A 23,214-nucleotide genomic window follows, 5' to 3' on the forward strand; every position below is an offset into this window, starting at 1 on the left:
CTTGACCCTTCTTTGTTCTTGGCCACCCAAGCCTGGAGCTGCAGCACTGATGGCTGTTGGCTCAGCATGCAGGGAGCCCCTGCCAGTGGGCGCTGCCTACTGGCCCAGACAGGTACAGCAGAGCAAACAGCAGGAGGGATGAAAGCCCCTCAGCCCCAGCTGAGTCGCATAGCACAGCAGGGGGAGAGGGCAGTGCAATTCTTTTGTCTTCATGAAGACCTCTGCTGTGAGGGTTTACGAGTGCCTGTGCTGCAGCTGGCACAAAACACCAAGACGGAAGCATGCTGAACCCCACTGAGAGGGAAATGTCCCTGCAAGACGCACATGAGGTCTGTGAGCTCTGCTCCCGACTCACTCACACAGCCACGTGTGCACCAAGCCCCCCTCCCATCTCGCCTCACCCTTGCACAGGTGCTTCCGATATACAAGGGCAAACGTTTATTTACAGAGCAGCAGTACAGGGGACACAAACACTGCCCCAAGGAGAAGGGAGCCTTCCTCCTTCAGGGCATGGCAGCAGCACATAAGACACACCACCCCTGCAAAGGGCACTGCATCCCTCCCAGAACATAAGCACCATCTCCACTGCCTTGCAGCAGGCACAGGTGAGGCATTCCTGGTCAGAGCCCCAGAACATGAGGCTGCAGGACAGCCTGTGTTTTGCCTTCTGCCCTGCTCCAGAGCAGCCATGCTGGAGCAGAGTCTTGGACACTGGAGGCACTGTGCTGACAAGGGAAGATGGTGTTCAGGATCTATGGCTCTTCTGGGAGCTGAGAACCCAATAGCCTGGACAACCCCCTGACAGGGGTTTCTCGTTCTAAGCTAGAAAAGCTTAGAGAGGCCCCAGCCCCTGGGAGACTAAGCACACGGACACAGCACCCACCGGGGCTCTGACATGGGTGCTCCTGAAGGTTGGGCTCTGAAGCTGAACTACTCACAGCAATCTTCAGAGCAGCTTCCTTAGAGCCAGCACAGACATCCCACCCTGAGGTCCTGCACAGACAGGATAGACCAGGCTCCTGCTGCTGCTGAGAAGGCACCGGGAATGCGTTCACAGGTTACTTTTAACGCTAAAGATGGACTCAGCAATAGATTTCCACAGTTTAAATCCACAGCAGCTCAGCCTTGATTGAGACATTCCCTCCTGGGGCACGGCCCCAGGCTCTACTCCCCCGCTCTTGGCTGGAGGCAGGAGGCTTGAACAGCATGGGATAACAGCAACTTGCCCCTGCCCTCACGCAAGCTGCCTGCCCTGCCAGCCCATGCTTCCTCCTGCCCATGGCAGCCGGTGTAGTGGGGCTGGAAGCACTGCAGGGCTGCAAGGAGGCACAGCCTCATCCCCCTGGGGCAAGCAGTGGAGGCTGCAGGGCCCCCGGCAGTCCCAAGGCACGGGGTAGGGGCTCCTGCCCCCTGTCTCACGTGTACTCCGTCTTCCGGATGTAGCTGGAGGGCACGTAGCCCTGCTTGCCATGGGCCTCGGCCAGCCACCACTCTCGATTGCCTGTGATGTCCTCAAACTGCAGGATCCTGAGTCTCTGGTTAGCTGACACGCTCAGCTCGTTGGTGTTTCGGCCTTTGAAGGTGTAGAGCGCGTAATAGACCTGCTGGGCAGAGGGAGGCGTCGGTCAGGCACTCAGTACAGCCTCAATGCTGCATTGCACAGGATACGTGCACAGAGCTTTGCAGAAAATCAAGGCACAGCCAGAGCTGCCCCCACCCACCCACCCATTTACAGCCTTGATTTGTGGCTCTGCACATCTCCTCCTCAGCCCCTTGGGACAGAGCAACCTCCACCTCACTCCTCTCCCTCATCATGGTCAGGACAATTCAGCCTCCACTCAAGCAAGGGGAGGGTCAGCCCTCGGCACCCCAAAGCCCCCTGGGCAGCTGAGAGCTCACCTGGTTGCCCTCTGACTCACTGCTCTCCAGCCCGGAGTCTCTGTCCTCCACTGAGGACACAGGCCTGAGCCGCGCTTTGGCGGGGTGCCCATTGCGAGGGCCGGGGCTGTAGCCTGGCTCTGGGCGGCCGTAGCGGCGTGGAGATGTCACCACTCCAGCCTCCAGCCTCTCCGTCCTGTCACCAGAGCTGAGCTGGGGCACAGAGGGGGAGTCCGTCTGTGAAGGGGACTGTGGGGATTGGTGTGTGTCTCCTGGGGAGGCAGAGTCCTGCAGGGGTTTCTGAGTGAAGGCCACGGCTGCCCCGCTGGGGCTGAAGGTCAGTGTGGTGCTGCTGTGCGGGGAGGAGCTGCTGTGCTCGGACTCGTTGGAAGAGTGGCTGCCCACGGAGACATCCGACTGGCTGCGGCGCGGGTTGTAGGGCTTCAGAAAGGAGCTGTACACAAAGCCCTTGGTCACTGCAGAGAGGGAGAGGAAAGGAGCTCAGATCAGGGACCTGGGGGACCAGAGGAAGGGAGTCACGGCAGGCACCGAGGGCAGGAGCAGCCACCTACCCCCATTGTCTATGAGCCAGCGATTCTGGCTGCCCATGGGGTCCTTCTTCTTGATGACCCCCACGATGTCTCCTTCCAGCAGCGAGACATCCAGGTCTTGGGCAGCATTGAAATTGCGCTCTGCCTGGAAGAGACTGTCAGGGGAATACCGGGCCAGGAGGGCAGCTCGGATGTCGTCTGACTGCAGGAGGTAGCTGGGCTGCAGAGGAACAAGGCAGGCATGAATAGTGTCCCAGGCTCCCCGGTGAGCCCTGACACAGGGCAGAGGGGACTCACCAAGGCACCGAGTGGCTGCCGCCGGGCAGACTGACGCTCCATGGTCTTCCTCTCAAAAGGCTTCTTGGGAGCTGCCTGGGACTCTGGGAAGAAGGTGAAGGCCTGGAGCTGCTGGAGGACCCGACTGTGCTCCTCCTGGAAGACGGCAATGAGGTTCCCCTCCCGGCCGGACACCTTCAGCAACTGAAACCAGAGCAAGGTCCCAGTTAGATGGAAGCTACTGCCGAAAGCAGCCAAAAGCTACAGGAGAGATCATGCCAACTCCCAGGCCAAAAGGGTCTCTGAGCCCTTCCTGTGACTTGGATCAGGCCCAGACCTGCAGCGCTGTCTGGACACAGCTCTGCGGGATCCCCAGGCTCACAGACTGAGATTCTCCCAGGCAAATGCTGTCTTGTCACTGCTTCAGGAGCAGCCAGAGCATAAGTCCCACTTCCCCCATCACCCCACAAAACTGCATCTCAATCAGGCAATCCCTGCCCTGACAGGACCCCCCCCATGGGAGCCCTCCCTGACGCACTTAGGGACTGAAACAGCAGCAGCTGCTTCCTCCTGCAGTGAGGGAGAGCTCGGGGACAAGCCCTGTGCAGAGATTAGTGCTGCACTGAGCCTGGAGCACTGTCTGTGCTCCAGGAACCCACCGACAGCAGTGGTCTCAGCTCCTCCAGGGCCAGGCGCACGAAGTCACAGTGTGCCTCTGCATAGCCCCGCACACAGCTGGCAAACAGCTCCTTGGCGAAGCACAGGAACTTGGGCAGCTCATCCAGCAGCTGGGCGTTAAGGGCCTCATAGTTGTTGCGGGCCGACTGCAGCTCCTCCAGCGTTCGCTTGTCCTTCAGCTTTTCCGCTCGCTCTGTGCAGTTGTGGAAGTCGAGGAGCTTGTCGAAGCGTTTCTGCACCAGCTTGTGAGGCCCCGCAAACATGCTCAGCAGCTGGTTTAGCGGCGAGCTCACCAGCCGCTCTGTCCGCTCTTTCTGGTGGGCAGAGATGCAGGGAGCATGTGAGATGAGGTGCTCTCTCCTGACATGCCTCGAACACCAGCACCTCACCCTCTGGTACACAACCTCCCCAGGACAGCACAGGGTCCACCTTCCCAATGGCACCCTACCAGAGTTCCAGAGGTCCCTTCCAACACGTATTACACAATAATCCTACATAAATGTGCCAGCATGGAAAATGCTAGAGGAAGGATGTTACGCTTCTGGCAGGGCTGAAAAAATGTGTACCTAACAGGCATTGTCAAGGCACAACCTCAACCCACAGCCATCAAAGCTCTCAGGAGGCAAGAGCTGAACGGGGGTGCTCACACCTATTTTGGGCTGCATTACCCGTGCAGCCACCCATGGGTGGAAGAACCCTAGAGGGGTGCCTGCAGCACACGAGGACATAGGCTCACTCACAAAGTTGGAGAAGAGTTGGTCGCTGATGAGCCGGTTCACTTTCTGGAACTGGTCCAAGTCCCCACTGCCTTTCTCTGTGCACAGGTCCCACATGCTGACTGCTGCCAGTGCCTTCATGCAGGCTGACTCCTGCACCAGGGACATGCAGTCAGCACAGCCACACTTGCCACTCAGGGGAACAGGGCTCCCAGGGCAGGTTCATGCTCCTGGGGCAGCCCAGACCCCCAGAGGCCAACCCCCAGGCAGGGCTAAGGGCAGAAGCATTGCCAAGTGGCACTGCAGGTATGCACCACGCAGGCAGGAGGGGCAGCACGTGGCAAGCCCCACAGGCATCACACCCAGACTCACCCGGACGTGCTGCAGGTAGAGTGAAAGGTCCCTGATGAAGGACTTGATTAGCCTCTCTTGCATCCGAAAATTTTTCTCTGTCTCCTCAAAGGCTTCATCCTTCAGCTGTGAGAGAAAAGGGCTCTCAAGGGAGGCAACGCAGCAGTCCGGCACCTCCCAGAGTGGGAGATGTTGGGCCTACTGCCCACAAGCCAGGGAGCAGAGATGGGTGGTTCAGACCCTAAGCTCACTCTGCCCTGCTGGCCTGGATGAGAACTACTCCCTGGGGAAGGGATGTAGGGAGTCAGCAGGTATCACCATCTCCTCAGGCACCATAGGGTGTAAGTGTACCTGGCAGGTGATGCACATTACCTGGGGTGCAAAGCCCGTGAGATGCTTGAGGTGGCTGCTCACACGGTTGGATTTCTTGATGATAGAGTGGAAGTTGAGCTTGGAGATCTTTTCCATGAGGCTATCTTCATCCCCTTTCCGGTACTTCAGCACTAAAGAGATTGAAGTAGAAATCAGAACCCTTATCAGCATAATGTTAACATTAAATATATATTCTCATCTCATCATTCTTGTTTTCATTTCATGGCTATTTATTCAGCAACTGCATACATTTCATATCACTGTATCATAAGAAATAGCTCATGTCAGATGTGTACTACATTATCCTTTGTGTACTGTATCTCATGCTTAGACTTTTAAAAGCAACTCTTTTATGGCACTGCTGTGAGGGCAGTTTACTGAGGTCAGATTCCTTCTAGGACTGTGTAGTTGACAGACTCCAACTTCAATTCACCCACTCCTGCCCCTTGTACCCCAGCTCCACCCAGCTACTCACCCAGGTCCTTCCGACGCTTGTACTCGTTGATGTTGACGTTGATTTCTTTGACTGCAAGGAGAGCAGCTGTGAGCGGAGCCTTGTCAGGGTGAGACTCAGGGGTGGCGCTCAGCAGCTCCATCAGCAGCAGCGGGTACCGCATCACCCTTTGCACTGGCTTGATGAGGAAGGAGCCCAGGTTAATGTAGTTTGTGCAGCCCCTGGGAAGTTGGGACAAAGAAGATGCAACAGGTTTCAGTCCAGCTCTGCCCCCTTGAACTGACCTCAACCAGACCCAGAACAGCAACACCTTCAAATCCACTGTACTTCCTAAGTCAGGCCACCCTCACCTCCAAACCCACTGCGCTCCCGAACCCCCACTGATTTCAGATCAGCCCCAGGTTTCCAGATCTCACTCAAACCAGGTGACTCTTCCCAGCCAGGATCCTCTCCATCACCAGACCCACTGTGGGACCCCACACAAGGACAGCCTGAAATGTACCAGAGCTCCACCTGCCTCAGACTCCACCCCACCACCCAACCACCGGATCTGGCCTGCAGTGCAAGAATGGCAGACTGTGCTCAGGACTGTAGCATGGGGCTCTCCTGCTTCCCTGGGGCTTGATGGCTCCCCAAACCTGTTTTCAGCCCAAGACCTCCCCTCGCCTCACCACCTGCCTGTACAGCCCACCCATTGCCACTGCTGCGACCATGCCGCAGGCAGGGCCCCCAGACATGCACCCATCCGGTGGCGGGAGGTGAGTCATGAGGGAGCAGCTAGGCCAAGACAGACGGACAAGTGGGGACTAAGGAAGGAGACACTTACCACTCACTGTACAGGCTCCTGCCGGCCCACAGAGTGCCAAAAAGCAAAGAAAAGCAACAGGTTAACGGTGCAGCAGGCGTGCACTCCCGCAGCCAGCACCCTCCCGCAGTGACAGTGATGCTGCCATGGCAGCTCTGTTCCATGGCAGCTGCTGAGGCAGGCAAAGTGGCTCATTTCTTCACCAGCCATGGTGGTACAGGGCTTGGGGAATAAGAACCTTAAACCCAGGGCATGCTGCCTTCTTCCTACTTTGGTGGCCCTACAGGTGTCCCAGCCCCTGTGCATTGGGGCAGAGGAGCAGGGACACTGGGGAGTGAACCCCCTACCCCAAGCCTGATGGCCACCACCCCAAGAGGCTCCAACCTGAGGCTATCCAGCAGGTCCACGAGTAGTTTCTGGATCTTCTCATCCTTCTCGTAAGTTTCCAGCAGTGCAATGGCCTCGTCATGGTTCTGGCAATACACCCTGTAGACGCTCTCCAGCTCTGCACGCTGTGCCAGGAACACCGGCCCTGCACACAGCAGCAAAGTGGGATGTCAGTATCTCTCCAGGCCCCCCTTGCCTTCAAAAACCACGCTGCATTCATGGTGAGACACTCTGTGCCCCCTTCCACACACACAGCTTGAGAGGACATTGTTACGGGAGCACCGAGGATGCCTCCTTGTCACCCTCAGCATGCCCACACATCCTGCATGCTTCACTGTCACTACAGACCGGGTGGTGTGGGCAACTGGGGCAGAAATGGGAAGCTGTGCACCAAGGGCATGTCGTGGTAACTCACCAGGACATGTTCACTCAAGCTCTGAGGGGGCTGTTTACCTAGCTGAAAAGCCCGAGAGGGACCCCAGGAACGACAGAGGGACCTCAACTGATCCAGCTTTCCAGGGGGTGACAAGTCAGTGGCAGTGGGAGTGGAAAGACACATGGGGAACAAAGGCACGGGCTGCCCAGGGCCTGAGTTGGCTGTGCAGGTGTGAGGAGTGGGGCTCTTTGGGTAAGGAGACAGCGAGAGCCAGGAGTGACCCACGGGGCAACACAGGTCTTCATGGCTTCACCAGTGGATTGATGAGCAGCTACAGGGACCAGTGGGGAGATAACTCCCAGGATTTAAACTGCTGTGTTCTGCCACTCTGCTAGCAAACCACATCCCAGCCGTCTGAGAAAAAGCAACAGCAGTGTTCATACCAATGGCATCTGAAGCCTCCAAGGTGGACAGCAGCTGCTTAGAGAAGCTTATCACCACTTGGATGTTTCCAAAAAGACCCTCAAAGTCTACATTCTGTATCTGGGGAATGGAAAGAGAGATGTCCTAGATGGGAGAACATGTCCCAGCCAGACACACCAGCCTCCCCTTGCCCTCCTGCAACCCACCAGCCCTCAGCTCCCCATCAGCCACCCAGCTTGACCTGCTCCCACCACAGTGACTGTACTTACTCCCTCGTCCTCCCTGTGCATTGAAATTCTCCCTCCTTATGTGTACTACCACGCCTCTTTCCCAGCAATTTCATCCCTGCCTTTGTTCACCTGACATTCTCCCTCTCTTCCCACCAATTCTGTCACGATGCCAAGACCCCGTATTTTCTTTCTCATGACAATGGATTTAACCTACAATACAAATGAAGAGAACTGTTCCCCCCACTCCACCCAGGAAATTAATCTGTGGTACTTGCTGCTAGGTTTCTTGCCCTCAGCAACAGTGAGAGCTCAGCAGGATACCAAACCAAATGGGATATTTCTATGAGCACAAGGAGCAGCATGAATCATGCTGCTGCCCCCAGCATATCTGAATTTCCCATGTGGGTTCCTTTGCTGCTCCAAGAAAAAAAGCAGACTCAGTATCCTCACCCCACCTCATCAGTGCCACACTGTAGCCTGCCCCCACACTCCTACCTGTGCCTGCTGCAGGGGCACCATGATTCTCTCCACGCACATTTCCAGGTCTCGGATGTAGTCCCTCTCTGTCTGGAGCAGTTCCTCAATAACCTTGGACCTCTTCTCCAGCATCCTGTGCTCCGGGCTCTCGGTGGCAGCTGAGGACGTCTCAAGGGATGGTGTCTGGGAGGACAGGAGGGTCATCTCTGCAAGACAGACAAGCACGATCAGTATCCTCCAGTGATGCCTGGCCTGACCCTTGCTAGGCAAGGCCAGGAGACAAGCAGCAGCTGAACTGCGCCCACAACCTATGAGACTGCCAAACACGATGGTTAGAGCAGGGCCAGCAGGATGCCCCCGGCTGCTCCCACAGCCTGCCTCTACCACCAGCCCTCACAGTACCAGTACCGCTGTACTGGGGACCCACTGCTGAGTGCAGCAGCACAGGGACAGCTCGCAGAGTACAGGGCACCAGGGTGGCCTCCTGCCACCAAAATTTCAGTTGAGGTAATCCAAATATTCACTGGCCACTTCCCTGCTGCTCCTGGCATGGGGGCCAGCAGACACCAAGCCACACAAACCTGCTCCAGGCCTGTGATGCCAGCCAGGCCCTGATATCCCGATGCACACCCCTCTCCTACCTCTGCCCCCAACTCTGCTGCCCCAGAAAACTCTCGGTGGGGCTGAGCCCTGCTCTCCTCCTCGCCCTCTTGCCCTAGCAGAGGAGCTGCCGACCGGCGGCCAGCTGGGGCCTGGCTATGGCAGCGTGGCGATGGCGGCCGACCCCTCCCCTGGGGCTGGGAACAGGGTCTCCATTCTCCAGCTCCGGGACATTTCCATCTGAATAGCCGAAAAGGCCTCCAGGCACCCACAATGGGGCTGCCGGCGGCAAAGCCTGGAGCTGGACCGTGACGAGAAGCACTCGTGCATGGCCAGGAAAGCCTTGCTGGGGTGTGACCGAGGTGGCCAGGACCCACGGCCTGCACTGAGTCCGAGCCCTGGCAAAGCTGCAGGCAGTGGGGGGACAGTGTGGGCTGCATGGGCAGCCACACGCACCCCACAATGACACGGGTGGGTACCAGGCCAGGGAGGGCCTGGTGCCCCAGCACAGCCCGGGGATGTGCCCCATGCCCAGGCCCACCGTCCCCTTACAGTCTCCCCACCTGGCAAACCGCTGGCGTGCGACACGGGGAGCCCCACATCTAGGGGCTCGCCACCCTCCTCCTCTTCCCTAGCCCAGGCACAGGATGCTGGTTTTCCTCCTGGTTTTCGGTCCCACCTGCGGCTCCCCCGCCAGCCCACCCCCCTCCCATTTTCATTCAGGTTCAGACATTTTATCCCAGCGGATTCCTGGGCCCCAGCAACTCGGTACCCACCTGCCTGCTGTTCCACCGTGTGCCCCCCCGGCCAGAAACACAGCAAAAGCACGCCCCAAACTCAGCCAGAGAGCCCTCCCAGCCAGGGTCTGGCCCAGAAACTCATCTCTCCATTGCTGCTTTGCAGAACTGGCACCCACGGGGCTCGCAGCCCCTTGCAGCACACCCCAGCCTGCCTCAGATCAGTGGTTTTCGGCAATTAGCTGGTTTGACAAATGCTCCTCGACTCCAGCTGTCTCCCACACATCGCCAGCTGCTGCATTTCACCGGGATTTTATCAGAGCTGTGGACAGGCCCCCAGCTCTGATATTTGTACAAGTACTTTAGCAGGACAGGCACGTCCAGATCCCCACCTCCCTGAACTCTCTGGTTGCAAGCCTCAGGCAACAACATGCCGAGAGTGGGGGGAAAACAGCGCTGACACCAGCCCCAGCCCCAGGAGGCTCTGCATTATCCGGGGGCCCGGCACCCACCGCACAGCCCCTGCAGACCCCCTTGCTCCCCACAGCCAGGTGCTGGGGCTGCCTGGCACCACGGGGTAACCATCATATCCAGCAGTGGTGTGAATGCGGGATGGGAAATCAAAACACCTAAAGCTGGCTTCCCCAGCCAGCTTTATCAAACACAACAGGAATCTGTGAGGAGGGACGGGGAGCAGACGCCGGGTTTTACATTTACTCACTGTTTGCATTTGTACAGCATCTGGAAAGCCTCAGTTACAGACCAGGCCCTACCCTGCAAGGCCCTCTGCAAACACACCAAAAAGGTGTCCTGCAGGGCCACGGTGCTCGAAGTCTGAACCCAACACCAGACAAAAAAAGGACAAAGAAACACTCAGAAAACATGGCCAGCAGCTCTCTGCAGCTCATAGCTCGCAAACAGCAGAGAAACAGAAACAATAAATGAATTATTTTAAAGAGGGATGAGGGATTTTATTTTTCCTAAGGGAAAGTCATTTGTTTTCCAGGAAAGCAAACTCAAGTGGCAGGGCAACATGGAAGAAGCACGAAGGTGTTAATTGAAATGTAAGCAGGTGAGTGAAACCAAGGCAAGGTGGGCGTGTGAGCTGATACCGCCGTACTGAATGAGCTGACAAAGCATGGGGTGGCCCCGGGAAGTCTTGAAAATAAGCCTGTATTCAACAACAGCCAGAAATGACCCATGAATATCCCGAGCTGGAAGGGACCCACGAGGATCACCAAATCCAACTCCTGGGAAAGATTAATTTGATCAAAGATCAAAAGGGAAAGATTAAATTTACAATGGCCAAAGATTTGCATTTTGCATTTATCCACATGCAAAGTGGATAAATGCCACAACCACCTTGGCTGAACTTTGCACAGGAAATCTCGGACTTTACCACATTGCCTAACAGTCCTGCTGTGCTCCCTCATTCAGCTGTAGCTATCTGGTGGCTGCAGGAATAAGTCTGACTGCAAGGAAGCTTTTGTTTGGGCAAACCAGGTCCTCAGATCCTTGGCTCCTGGCATTTCCAACAGCTCCATGCTGGAGAGCAATGGGAGGCTTCCAGGAGCAGCTGGCGCCTCTTCTGCCAGCCCTGCCTTGCACAGCCCTGCCCCAAGCAGGGCAATGTGCCCTCTGCACCCACACCATGGGGCTGGCTCCAGACCACCGGAGCGGAGCCGGGGATCCCCAGCACCACTGCAGCTCCCCACACTCCAGCGAGTAAACCCCAATCACAAAAACCTCGATCAGGCACCCTGAGGCAAGGCTTTGGCTGAGACTCCTGAGATTTCCAGCTCCACAACAGCTTTTCTCTGCAAGTCTCAAATGCCTGTCCGGGGAAGTAAAATTAAAACCTTTTCTGCACACATTTTAAGCCCATAATGGTCATTAGTGCAGCTTGCCTGACCTGGCGCGATGCTGTCTGCCAGTTCCACCCACTTAAACTGTGTCAGTGTTTCCATTATTGTGCCTGTGATTTCCGAATACTCAAACAAATTAATTCCCCTCTGGCCTTCTTGCCCTTTCTGAATACTTCAAGATTTATTTAAAAACAAGGCAGCTGCAGAGGACGGCTCTTATGACTCTTGCTATTTATCACCAGCCCAGCATCCTCCTTCAGCCATGAACTCAAAATGCCATCCTGCCTCTTTCCAAACACTCGGAGCTCAAAAAATACAGATATATATATACATTTTTAATACTTGGCACTCCCACCTGATTGGTACAGGCAATTCATAGGATTTGTATTTAAAAACCCCTATTTTTGTATTTTATACCTTCTCTTTTGATTGCCATCATTTTCTTGTTGTTACATTTTTGTATATGTCTAATTCCCTAAATGAGGCTTATTAAGCATTTAACTAAACTCAGCCTCTTTCACAGCTGTGGGTTTTGGTCATCTAATAAGTACTTTTTTAACAAATCCCCATTTAAATGTTACTGCTCTACCCAAGCCATCAACTCTGGAGGCCCCAAGACACACACCACAGCTGGACTGGTCTCCGTTACTCTGCGGGAATGCTACTGGTATTTCTAATGAAGCCACCAAATTCCAGTCCAGTGACAAATTCATGTTTACCCATAATACAGATGCCAAAAGGGCATTCAGAAATACTCCTCCAGAAACAGTGTTCTCAATCACAACGTTTAGAGACTCCAATTTTGTTCTCTTCCAGCTCTCGCATGAGCTCTGTGATATGTATCTCCAAAGGAAAATCCCTAACAACATTTTTTCTCTATCCCTTTTGGGGTATTTCTGACACACTAGCTCTCTTTGTTGCTTTGGCAGCCTGCGGCAGTCTCCCTGTTGCTCCTGCTTCTGAGCCTTGCTGGTCTACACCCTGATGCACGGGAGGCCCAAGGGCAATGTGTAACCCATCTGCTGGCAAACAGGCAGCGAGGTGTCGAGGTGGAGCACATTCCCACCTCCGCCCTTCCCGTGGAGACCATGGTTTTAATACTGCAATCACACAGCTCAGGCTGCTTGTCTCAGAAATGCCACTTTCATTGATGATTTCATTCTTCCACTGCAAGAAAACGTCCAATTCTTAAAACTGAGCTCCAGGCGTGAGCACAGGCACAGCTAAGAGCTTAGCTCCCTGCCCCACTTTGTGAGCAGAGTTAATCCACGAGCACCAAACCAGCAGGATTTGCATCCATCCTGCAGAGGCCAGGCAGCTCTCCCAGAGGGCCGCATCGCCTCCCCGCCTCTCCTCACTGGGGCTCACCTGCCAGCATCCCCCGTCACCCCGTGCTCCCGCGGTGCAGCCCCGAGGGCCCAGGCTGCTAACCCGGTCCGGAGAGGGATGTGCTGTCCATCGGCAGCTACGGCTGCGGCTGGGCACCCTGCTGCCTCTGCCCGTGCCTCCTAAGCTGAGCCCAAGGAGCCTCAGCACCGAGAACGAGCCCTGCGCAGGCTCTCTCAGTGCCAGCCTCTGAGCGGAGCTGCACCCGTCCGCAAGAGTCCAGCCCCAGGCTCAGGGCCCAGCACAGTCAGGCACTGACTCAGGACAAAACAAACCAGCTGCAAATATTTGAGGTATGTGGACGCCAGGAGGGGAGGGGTTACTGCCTAGCAAGAGAGGAGAGGGGATGAAACTAGGGCGGGGAATAATTAATCCGAGCGAAACACTGAGCTCCCTGCCAGGATCAGGATCTGCCTGGGGTGAAAACTCTCACTCTGGACACAGGTAGTAAGTCCTCAACACAATATATCTACTGCTCCAAAAGCAACAGGCTGAATATAAGCAGCTGACTGCTTAGGAGCAGTGAGAAAAATCCAAACCCTAAGGATGAGCAAACTCATCAAACCACACGCTCAAGCCTTGGAGGATGGGGGCTGACAACTTTGCTTACAGGCAGACAGGTGAGAAGCCCTGGGACAGGGAGGGGTTCACATGGTCCTCCCGGGACATCTCCCTCCTGGCTGTCTCTGCCTTCCCTGCCCTTACGTGCCTCTTGGCTGCCCTCTGCTACCATGGACTCCAACGCTGAGGCAGGACATCAATAAAAAACGACTGTGAGCAAAAACAGCAAGAGAAAATAGAATGAAAACTGGAAGTTCTTTAAAAGGATGTTTTAAGCAGATAATCCAAACAAACACTGTTATGCAATCAAGAAAGAGAACAATACCGATGGAAAATTTGTCCTGGGCCCATACTTCAGCACAGGCAGCAAATACAAACACATTCAAATGAATGAATATAGAAAAACTTACAATAGATATTGGGAACTTTAAAGTACAGAAAAATTAGAAGAGAAGCAGGACATCAAGAAAAATCCCTGGATGGAAGAATTAAGAACTCAGGTTTTGTTTTTTAAATGAGGAAATAAAGTGCTACTTTATAATCCAAATTTTATTTCCACCCAGGACAAAAGAAACCCTTTCAATGACCTAACCCCAGTAGTGAGCAGAGAAAGTAAAGTTCTTGATAAGATTGATGAAAAGGTGAAATTATACAATAAACATTGTGCTTCTTTCCCCCTAAAAAGCTGAGATAAGACCTTGCTAACTGGCTCCTCAAAAACCCATTGCCAATGGAGAATATCTAGAAAAAGAGGGCATTTCTAATCACTTTCTCCACAAAATGAATTTAGAGTTGATCCTTTACAATATTTTCAAAGAAAATGGAAAATCACTGAACATTGATTTTGTAGGATCGCAAATAAGATTTACACATATTAGTTGTTAACTCAGCCAAGGTATTTTTGAACAAGATGGAACTACTCAAACCAAGTAGGTTTAATACAGACAAATGCATTAATGTATTAAGGGGGATAAGATATGCAGCCACACGCAGGGCTGTGTTCTGGGGACTAGTGAATCTGCTCAGGTCAGCCAAAACTCAGCAAAAGTTCCCAGAGTGCAGCAAAAGTTTGTGTGGGGGTCTGGGACAAGGGAGCAGGAGTGCAGTAAGGTGCTGACATCCACGTAGGATGTCTCCAGTTGCTTTAAAGTCCACTATTTTAAGAGTAAGAACTGAAAAATAAGTGAAGATCAGGAAGAATAAACACTGACAGGTCTTTCTGTGAGTCTGTGCCATGGGTATTTTAAGACCATTAATTACAAAGACCCGAAGACTGAAAAATTACTGGTAGAACCGAAGGCTGGTAATTACAGTACCTGTCTGAGAAAAAAATATCATCAACTAAAAAGCTGTAATTTGGTAGAAAAAGGTTGGGGGTTGAAAGCTGAAATACAACACATTAGCATGCAAAACATTCAAGAGGGATGGTGAGTAAGCAGCACCGCTATGTCAGGAGGAGTCTCCTTCTGTTGGAGCATCAGGCAGACACATCTGAGCCTCCTCTCAAAGAGATGCTCTAACCAAGTAGCTGTCACTGTGCTGCACCACAGAGAAATCTGTGAGAAGTGTAACAACCCAGCTGGTGGAAAAGATGTCCCTGTGTCATCCCTACCAGGGCTTCCAAGTCCTGAATTCTGCTACTCTGGGGAGAGGAGGAGGAGGCTAGGAGAGAAGCAGATTGTTGTACAAGGCGCCTAGAGGTACACACAGAGGGAAAAGCAGAGCAGACTCTTTCCTAGCAGCAGGACAGGAGGGTGTCTGCTGCCAAGCACTGTGGGATGACTTTTGGGAAGGCTCCCGGGTGCTGGTGAGGTCTTACATGGAGCCAGTGCAGCTACAGGCGTGCTGCTGATGCAGCCCTGGGCTCCAGTGGGGCTGAGGAGGAACGTAGCTGGGACCTGCAGCCATAAACAGGCTGCAGGACAGACAGACACTGTTAGAAGGCACCTGTCCTGCTGTGGGACCAGCAGTGGAGCAGGGTGTGCAGCTGCCCCAGGCCCAGCTGGGAGCTGACTGCATTATTCCCCCAGGTGCAGCTCCCACAGGCCAGCCCCTGCCCCATTTTGAGCCTCCCAGGGCTTTGCAGGCTGCTTCCCTCCTCACTGTGCTCCTGGCCCCTCCTAGCTGCCCTTTGAACCTCCTGGCACTGCAAAACCGCTCCCTTCCCTTGCCCCGGGGACACAACCGAGCAAAGTCCCACCCTGCCAGGGCAGCCGAGAGCACAGAAATGCAGCCTGCAGAGCCTGCTTAATCAAATACCTCCAGAGAACAGATTTTTTTTGTAAGCTGATAGCCAGCCACAGCCTCCAGCACTGCCACCTAGGTGGCTGCTGCACTACCGTGCTGTTTGCTCCACGCTTCCACCTTCCCTCAAGGAGAGTTCACGTACAGGTGCCTGAGCTGGATGCAGAAAGGGCACAGCAGCCAACAGGTCCTCGGACACCATTACCTGACGTGGAGGTCAGGCCCATGGTGGGCTCCTTCACTCCCTCCACCCAGCCTTGCTGTCCCTGCCCCAACACCTACTCATGACCTTGCAACAAGAGAGCAAACCCCACAAAGCTGTTTGCAGCCGACTGTCACGGCCGTGCTGTCAGCAGTGGGACTGGGTGCTAGGGCAGGGTGAAGGAACGCCCCGGGCCACCGCACCGGCAACTCCCAAGCACTTCCCTGCCTACCTCGCTTCTCCTTCCTGGTTTGTACAAACTCCGAGTGCCGCAGGGTGCTGGGAGCCGTCCTCCTGTAGAAACTGTTTCTCTGCAGCAAGGAGCCCGTCCTGTTGCCTTCCTCGGCCTCCGCCTCCCAGATGTGGCTCCAGTCTGGCCGGCCCGTGCGTACCCTCGAGCGCCCTGCTCTAACATCCAGGGCTGCTCCTTCTGTCTCCCCACAGCCATCGCAGTCCATGTCCCATGTCCTTGACTGTCTGTAGCAGGAGCCTGACTCCAGGCTTGTGCTGCTGTCTCCTGAGGACCAGGCTGCAAACGCAGGAGCTTCCCAGCCTCCAGCTGGATCGCTGCGGTGCATGACACGGCCTTTAGGCTGCCTGTGCTGCTCAAAGTCTTCTTGGGCTGCCTGGTCCCTGGCATCCACATATTGCCTTCCCTCCTCCCTGTACCCTCCAGAGCCCATGTGCTGCTTACGCTGCCTTTCCCTTTCCCCATAACGTCTTTCATCCTCACTGTACTGCCTAGGATCTCTGTCCTCCTTATACCACCTTCCCCCTTCCCTGGACTCTGCAGGGTCTCTCTCCTCCCTGCACCGCCTTCCCCCCTCCCTGTACCTCCCTGGTACTCTGTCCTCTCTGTACCGCCCTTCTCCCATCTCGGAGTTGCAGTCTCTGTACTGAACGCCCTCCCTCTTGTTCACCCCACAGTTTCTATCTGCTGTGTCCTGGCTTGTCCCTTTCCAAGCCCTGTCTGTTCTCCTGCAATCCAGGTACTCGTCATCTCCCTTCCAGAAGCCTTCACAGTCTCCGTTCACGCTCTGTTCGTCCACAGAGATGCCCTCCTCTCTCCTATAATCATCCCAGCCTCTGTCTGCTCCCTCACAGCCTGGGTGCTGCCCCTTTGCCCTGGGTCTCTCATTCCAGCGAGCCTCCCTGAGCAGCGCGTCCACCCCGGCGACGTCCTCTCTCCTCGCAGCACAACAGTCCTCGTACTCCCAGCTGAGAAGCCTCGGATCCTCCCCGCCGTATTTCGTCCTGGGATAAGTGCACATCGTCCTCCTGCTCCCCGAGCCCCGGCTGGGGCTGGCGCCGTTTCTCCCCTCTGCTCCGGCGCTTTCTTCCCAGGCGAAAGGCAAGCAGCACTTCCTGAAACCAGCCCGCAGGAGTATGCCGGGGCCGTGCCCAGCCGGAGCCCCAGCCTCCTCCACCTGCTGCCCAAGGTAATCAGTAACCAGCCCAGAGGGAGGGAGGCCGTGGGGAGGCTCTCACTGCACAAACCGGCTCCACGGCTTCGCCACAGCCAGCAGCCTCCCCGGGGCTGGGAAAAGGAGCGCAGTGGGGCACCACCAGGCCGTGCCCTAAGACCAACATCCCCAGGGAAGGGAAAGAGGTGCCATGGGAAGCCACAGACCAGGTATCAAGCACCAGATCTCCTTCCCCTGCCTCCACACTCCTGCCAGCTCCAGCAGCTAGCACGGAGCCCGAGCGACGCAGCCCAGCAGAGGCTGAGCTGTGCTCCACACCTTTGTGCTGAGCCCCATCCTTCTGCCAGCCCTCACCCACAGGTGAGGAGCAGCAGGAGATGAGCAGCACCAGGGCAGAGCCAAGGAAGGGGCCTGCAGGGACTGTCTGGGTCACGGAGTCTGGTCACCCACAGCCGTCCATGTGCCAACACACAACGTGAGCTTCCAGGAGACTAAAGAAACATGCACTCCAGTAATACCTCTCACTACAGGGTTCAGCGTATCCCCAGTTTTCCATACCTCAAACACAGAAGCACCAATGAGAAACCAAGAGATGACCACAATGTGGCCTGAACAGACAGGAGAGTCCATGGAGGTCATCTATGCTTCAGGTTCTTGTAGCATTTTGTATGCACCACTGATGTTTCCAGCTGGCAGAAGGCAGAATTAAAACCAACATACCCTCCTACTCCAGCTGCAGGAGGGCAAGCACTAATCCTGCCCAAGTCTGGTCATTAGCATAACTTCAGTATACACACAAGACATGCTGAAGAAGCAACCTGCACATTTTAAACACGTATTTTAGAAGAACACATACTTTCTGCTCTTCGTTTGAACAAATGGATGGGCTGGGTTCTCCCAGGACTATGCCAGCCTTACTTTGTGCCCCAAGGTAGGACACACATATTGTAGGACCAGAGCTGCTTCAGGTTTCTTGAAAGGCTGAAAAATCCCCTGGGACTAGTAAGGGGATAACTCGATGGGCAGGATGTCTCAAGCCAGTGCGTGAGTTCCTGCCTAAAACTTTCAGTTTCAGTAACCAACAAATTCAGCACGACCTTCCTCTGTCAGGAAGCAGTGAGGCAGCAGGAGACGTGTCCCAGAAAGATCCACCCGGATTTGCCTCTTCCTAACTCCAAGCCTCGAATCTTCTAAGCATCCCTCTCACACCCCACCGGTGTGGAGGCTGCGTGTTACCCTGTCTCCCTAGCGCACTGACATCATCCTTCGCTCCCGTGTGCTCTGCATCACACACGATCCCGCAGCAAAGTGCCTGGGCCCCACACTACTGATTAAGTAGTGGGAGGCTGGAGGCATTGAAATCAGAGTGAGTAATCCCAAGGCATGAGCTGACATTTCACTCCACCTCCCGCACGCAGTGCCCACATTTCCTGCACATCATGAGTTTTGGTAAGAGAACTGCACTGTAAGAGCTCCTGGGAGAAGCTGGGGAAGGGACTGTGGGAGATGCATGTTTCCACTTTATCTATCGTATTATGAAGTATAACGGAGTTAACAGCACTGATCTTTGTATTGTACCTTTGGGTTTTCAGAGTCCAAATGTGCCTATGTAAAGCAGGCAGCCTTCTTTTCCAAGGGTAAAGCAAAATCATTGTAATTTGTAGTGCCACAGTGTTTACAAAAACAACCAAAATCAAGAATTACAAAAATGGATTAAAAGACTGGCTCCAGCAGTGCCTTTATGCTGCAGGAGCCAACTGTCCTCCTAAAGCACCCCTACTCCCTGCTGCCACAGACTCACCTCTCAGCTCCTGCAGCTCCACGCTGAGGCTCTCGATGTTGGAGTCACAGAAGTCAAGGTTTTCCAGGGTCTCTGCTCTCACCAGCTCATCCTGCTGCTCCTCCAGCATCAAGCTCAGCTCAGTGCGGGTCTTCCCGTAAGCCTCCAGGTCTCGCTCCACTTCTCTGATCCTTGTCAGCAGGATGGAGCAGGGGGAAGCTGCTCCTGTCTGCATCAAGTCATCGCGGCCCTCCTCTGCACGCTGCTCCTGGGCGCTGGGCTGCAGCTGCGGAGGGGCCAGGCTCCTCCGCTGACTGCTGGACGGAGGCCGAGGTGCGGGCCGGGAGGGCTTCACCGAGAACGACAGAGACCTGCCTTTGGGAAGGCGGCTGGGCTGCGAGGGCACAGGGGCTGTCGCGAGGGTGCTGGGCCGAGGAGGGGGTGGCCTCAGGGCTTTCCTCCTCTCTGGCTGCTTGGCGTGGGAGGCAGGCTCAGGAGACCCACGAACTATGTCCTTCTCTGAGCTATAGTCCAAGATAGAGAAGTGCCGGGAGACCTTGTCCTGCTCAGCACCAGTACTTGACAGACTCTTCTCAAACTGTGCCAGCTGCTCTGTCAGTTTGGAGTCGAGGTCCTGTGCTGTGAGCAGGGAACATTCCCCCCAGGTCCCAGACCATGTATCTGGGCCCATGTGGGCACCTCCCAAGCTGGAGGAATAAGATTTGGACTTCTCCTGTTGACTGTCCACCCAACCATCCAAGTCCTGGGTGCTGCTCTGGTTCTCCTGCGGCTCTGATGCTGCCCAGCTGTTAGGAGGAGAAATGACCTGACTTCTGCAAGTGTCTGGCAGGGAGCAGGGAGCCTGCTGGGGCATGGCGGGACTGTCTCCATCATGCTCAGGCAGGGCCTGAGGCTCCAGTACACCTGCTTGGTCTGGTTTGTGGCTCTGCTGTGGGGGCAGCTGAGCAGAGGGATGAAGGCCATTGACTGTCTTTGTGCAGTCAGAGGGGTGGGAGTCTACTGGGGCTTTGGAATGTGGTTCCTGGAGTCCTGCGTCAGGAAAGGCCTGACACTGTCTAAAGTCAGAGCCCAGAGGACGCTCCGACCCCTCCGCCATGTGAGATGTAATGGTGTCAGACACAGGGTGTGCAACTGAGCCATCCTCCATGTCCCTGTCATCTTTCCCTGGCAAAGGGAGAGCTTTGGAGCAGGTGCTCTCTGGGTCTTGCAGGATGGTCACTTCACAGCTTACTCCAGCCTGGGGATCTCCAGCACCCACCTTTTCCCTGCAGGGGTCGGAGGCTTCCAGTCTCACAAATCTGTGAGGGAAGATGCCGCGTTTCCCCCTCAGCTCCCCCTCTAGCCAGCCATCCTCCAGAATGCCTACAATCCGAATCCTGTCACCCACATCAAAATCCAGTTCCTGGGACTCCAGGGCTTGGAACTGGTAGAGGGCAACACCATAGGTGCTCCCTGGCTCCTGCCCTCCATCCTCTCTGCTGTTGTCCTGTTTGGTGGGCACCTCCACTGTCCCATTGGTGTCACAAGTCCCTCTGGGCTCTGGATCCTCTGAAGTCCCTGATGCTCTCAGAGGAGTGAGCAGCTCCACAAAACCCTCTGGGAAAATGCCCCTGTGTCCTCGGAGCTCCCCCTCAAACCAGCCAGGCTCTGGGATGCCAACAATATTGATTACATCCCCTTCCCTGAAGTCCAGTTCCTCCTCCAGCTGAGCAGACAGGTCCATCAGGGCCCGGGCTTGGCCCAATGAGTAGGCAGGCACCTCCAGGAGAGCACTCTGGGACAGCTGACGGCTCCGAGTAGAAAGGCACAGCTCCCGCACGCATGATGAGGGGAAAAAGCCCTTGGAACCCCAGCTGCTTCGGCCCTGGAGCCAGCTGGAGGCCAGGGAACCACCCAGGATCACCAGGTCTCCTGCAGGGAATGAGACACACCAGTTCAAAATTGCCCTCATGATTGCTTCTCAACTCCTCTTCCTGCCTCCCCGTGTCCTTCTTGGCTGTGGGTAAGGTCTGGCACTTTGCAATGTGTTCTGGGGATGTACCAGAGCACAGACTGAAGGTAAGGCACGAAGCACTGGCAGCCTCATACACACACATAGCTAAGTTACACAGTTATAGCTCCATGACTTTCTAGTTGCAATGCCATGAAGTTGCACCAAAGCTTTGACTTCCTCCCCCAAAGTCTAGCATTTGGGGATTGGAGGGCAGTTAAAAGGCATCTGTAAGCCTACTGTGATCACACAGCTCCAATATTTGGAGTTTCAAGAGTAACAATAGATCGTAAGAAACTGGTATTGGAGGGAGGCCGGGACACAAAGGTACACAGAGGTTTTGACAAGACCCATGTCATGGGGTATTAGAAAACCCCCCTCTCTCCCCTGCCACTGTAGGCAGGATGCTGTGACAAGGCTCACCCTATGCTTCTGGTAGGACAGCAGGGGACTATGAGATGCAAAGCAAAGGAAGGGAATGGAGATTACCTCTCTGCAATGACAAGCTCCCTGGCTCTTGAGATGTGAAGTCACTGGTACAAACAAACAGTTTTTCTCCCTGCTTCAAAGGGGGAATATCCACAGGTTCCACAAAGCTGCTAGGAAACTGCCCTAAAATGAGAAGCATTTGTCAGCAGTCTTTTCTGTAGCCCACCACAACTCCCTCCACACTTCTTCCAGACTCTGGGATCTATTCCTCTTGCTAAAGAAAAATACTGTGCCTCCAGCTACCCAGGATGCCTCAACAGTGTGGTGGGAGAGGAATGGGTTTGGGAGTCAGGAATTCCTCAGGTTTTAAATGCTTAGGAGCTAACAGAGAACAAAAATTGTTGTGCCCACGGTTCACTCCAGGCAACCAGTACCATCAGCAGAGTTTCTGGGAACAGACATACCAGGTCTTCTCCACTTTCATTGCCTGAATCCCAACTCAAGGACACAACGAGGACTGTGAGTTCCACTAGTGCTGGACCACAAGACGTCTGACTGGGCACATGCACTTTGTGCTCCTCACTCTGTAAGGCCTGGCCCCAGCACGGCCTCAGCACAGAATTCAGGCCACTGCACTTGGGAAGGCCACGTCTTTAAGCCAGAGGCTCTGTCTCAGCACTGCTGAGGCTCTGGTGACCTTCCCCATTTTATCACCTCGTGCAGCTCTTTAACCATGGTACCCACTGCTGGATGCCCAGTTACTCTGAGCATGCCACAGCCAGACAGGGCTGTGTACACTTGGCCATTGCAGGACTTCACCCTGCTACTGATTTCAGTCCCAGGAGCACTGGATATGGCAGAGCCCACTGCAAACCCCACTACAAATGTCATTCCTGTCTTTTACAATTCATGGCAAGGAGAAATGATGGACTCTGGGCTAGTAGCACTTCCAGCATTCAGTCATGATAACCACTCAATGTGGTTTCCATGTTCCCCAATAAAACCTGGAGACATCCTATCTCAGACACTTTCCACCAGGATTAGGCAGTGTAACATTTGCTGTCATTAACCTGAGGTAAAACCAACAGACCACAGGCTTCTAGTTTCAGTGGCTTCCTTCAGAGTTTTAACCAACTCCACCTCTTTTTCCATGTCTTAGTTTCCTGCTCTGTACATGGAAACAACCTAACACTGTTAGAAAGGAAGCCGTGGAGCTACACTAATTATTCCCTGGAGTATTATTATTGGTAGGCTGCAGCACCTACACAGCTTCTATTAAAAAGTGCTTTTTCAATCCCCTGCAACTTTAGCTTAGAAAACTGGGCAGAAAACTACGACAGCTGTTGCAGTGAAAAGCAGGAATGCAAGCTGGTTTTGAGTTAAAGGTCATTAAAAACCATTCAGTTTGACTTCGGCATGTTTCTTTATCTTTGAGCTATGATACACATCTGTTTATTGTTCCTTCACAGCTTCATGCTCTTGAGAACAAGCACTTCAGTTACACTGAGAGAAAAAACTGTGGTAAAGAAGCTGCTGCTGATTTCTGCAGAAGTAATTTGTGCCCAGTGGCTTGGGATCAGACATGCACTCATTCAGTGCCATTTATCAGCTATGTGGAGCGTAGGGGAAAAGCCCTCTTCTGCACTTTTGCTCCTGTCCATCTTTGTTTTAAGCAGAGACAGGCGCCTGACAGCCCACAGCTGGTAGCAGAGCCCAGACTGCAGCTGCAATAGCAGTCCCATCTCCACGGCCAGGCGTGGAAGTGCAGCCCTACCTTCACACTGAGCAGAGTCAGGCTTCTGCTTTGAAGTGGCCTGGTTTTCATCTCTCTGAGAGCTCACACACCTCAACGTCAGTAGAGACGAGAAAGAGTTGCTTAAACCAGGACGATGAGACTAAGTGTTTAACTAAGAGCATTTTGGTGGTCCAAAAGTGTCTCGCGCTCCTCCAAAAGTTTAACGGACTTGCACACTACTGCAGGCACCCAGGTATTGGTCCCAG

At 54.4% G+C, this 23,214-nt stretch overlaps 1 protein-coding gene across 4 annotated transcripts in view; it reads right to left on the reverse strand.

Moving 5' to 3' along the window:
* Positions 1-420: 420 nt before the first annotated feature.
* The window catches only part of DNMBP (dynamin binding protein), a 28,232-nt gene continuing 5,438 nt past the window's right edge, over positions 421-23,214 (reverse strand). For 2 of the 4 annotated variants that reach the window (XM_035311815.1, XM_035311814.1), the window contains exons 3-17: positions 21,274-21,396; positions 18,795-20,705; positions 7,993-8,180; positions 7,288-7,387; positions 6,466-6,613; positions 6,103-6,120; positions 5,298-5,497; positions 4,823-4,953; positions 4,472-4,576; positions 4,124-4,252; positions 3,365-3,697; positions 2,727-2,909; positions 2,451-2,649; positions 1,900-2,354; positions 421-1,604 (exon numbers count right to left, since the gene is read on the reverse strand). In XM_035311815.1, the coding sequence (XP_035167706.1) occupies positions 1,416-1,604; positions 1,900-2,354; positions 2,451-2,649; positions 2,727-2,909; positions 3,365-3,697; positions 4,124-4,252; positions 4,472-4,576; positions 4,823-4,953; positions 5,298-5,497; positions 6,103-6,120; positions 6,466-6,613; positions 7,288-7,387; positions 7,993-8,180; positions 18,795-20,705; positions 21,274-21,396 (4,412 nt within the window). In that variant the 3' untranslated portion in view covers positions 421-1,415. Of the gene's footprint in view, positions 1,605-1,899; positions 2,355-2,450; positions 2,650-2,726; positions 2,910-3,364; positions 3,698-4,123; positions 4,253-4,471; positions 4,577-4,822; positions 4,954-5,297; positions 5,498-6,102; positions 6,121-6,465; positions 6,614-7,287; positions 7,388-7,992; positions 8,181-15,801; positions 17,004-18,794; positions 20,706-21,273; positions 21,397-23,214 lie in introns of those variants that run through there. The other 2 variants (XM_035311816.1, XM_035311817.1) reach the window with 2 other exon arrangements.

The sequence above is a fragment of the Oxyura jamaicensis genome (assembly GCF_011077185.1).
Source record: "Oxyura jamaicensis isolate SHBP4307 breed ruddy duck chromosome 6 unlocalized genomic scaffold, BPBGC_Ojam_1.0 oxy6_random_OJ55, whole genome shotgun sequence".
NCBI lineage: Eukaryota > Metazoa > Chordata > Aves > Anseriformes > Anatidae > Oxyura > Oxyura jamaicensis.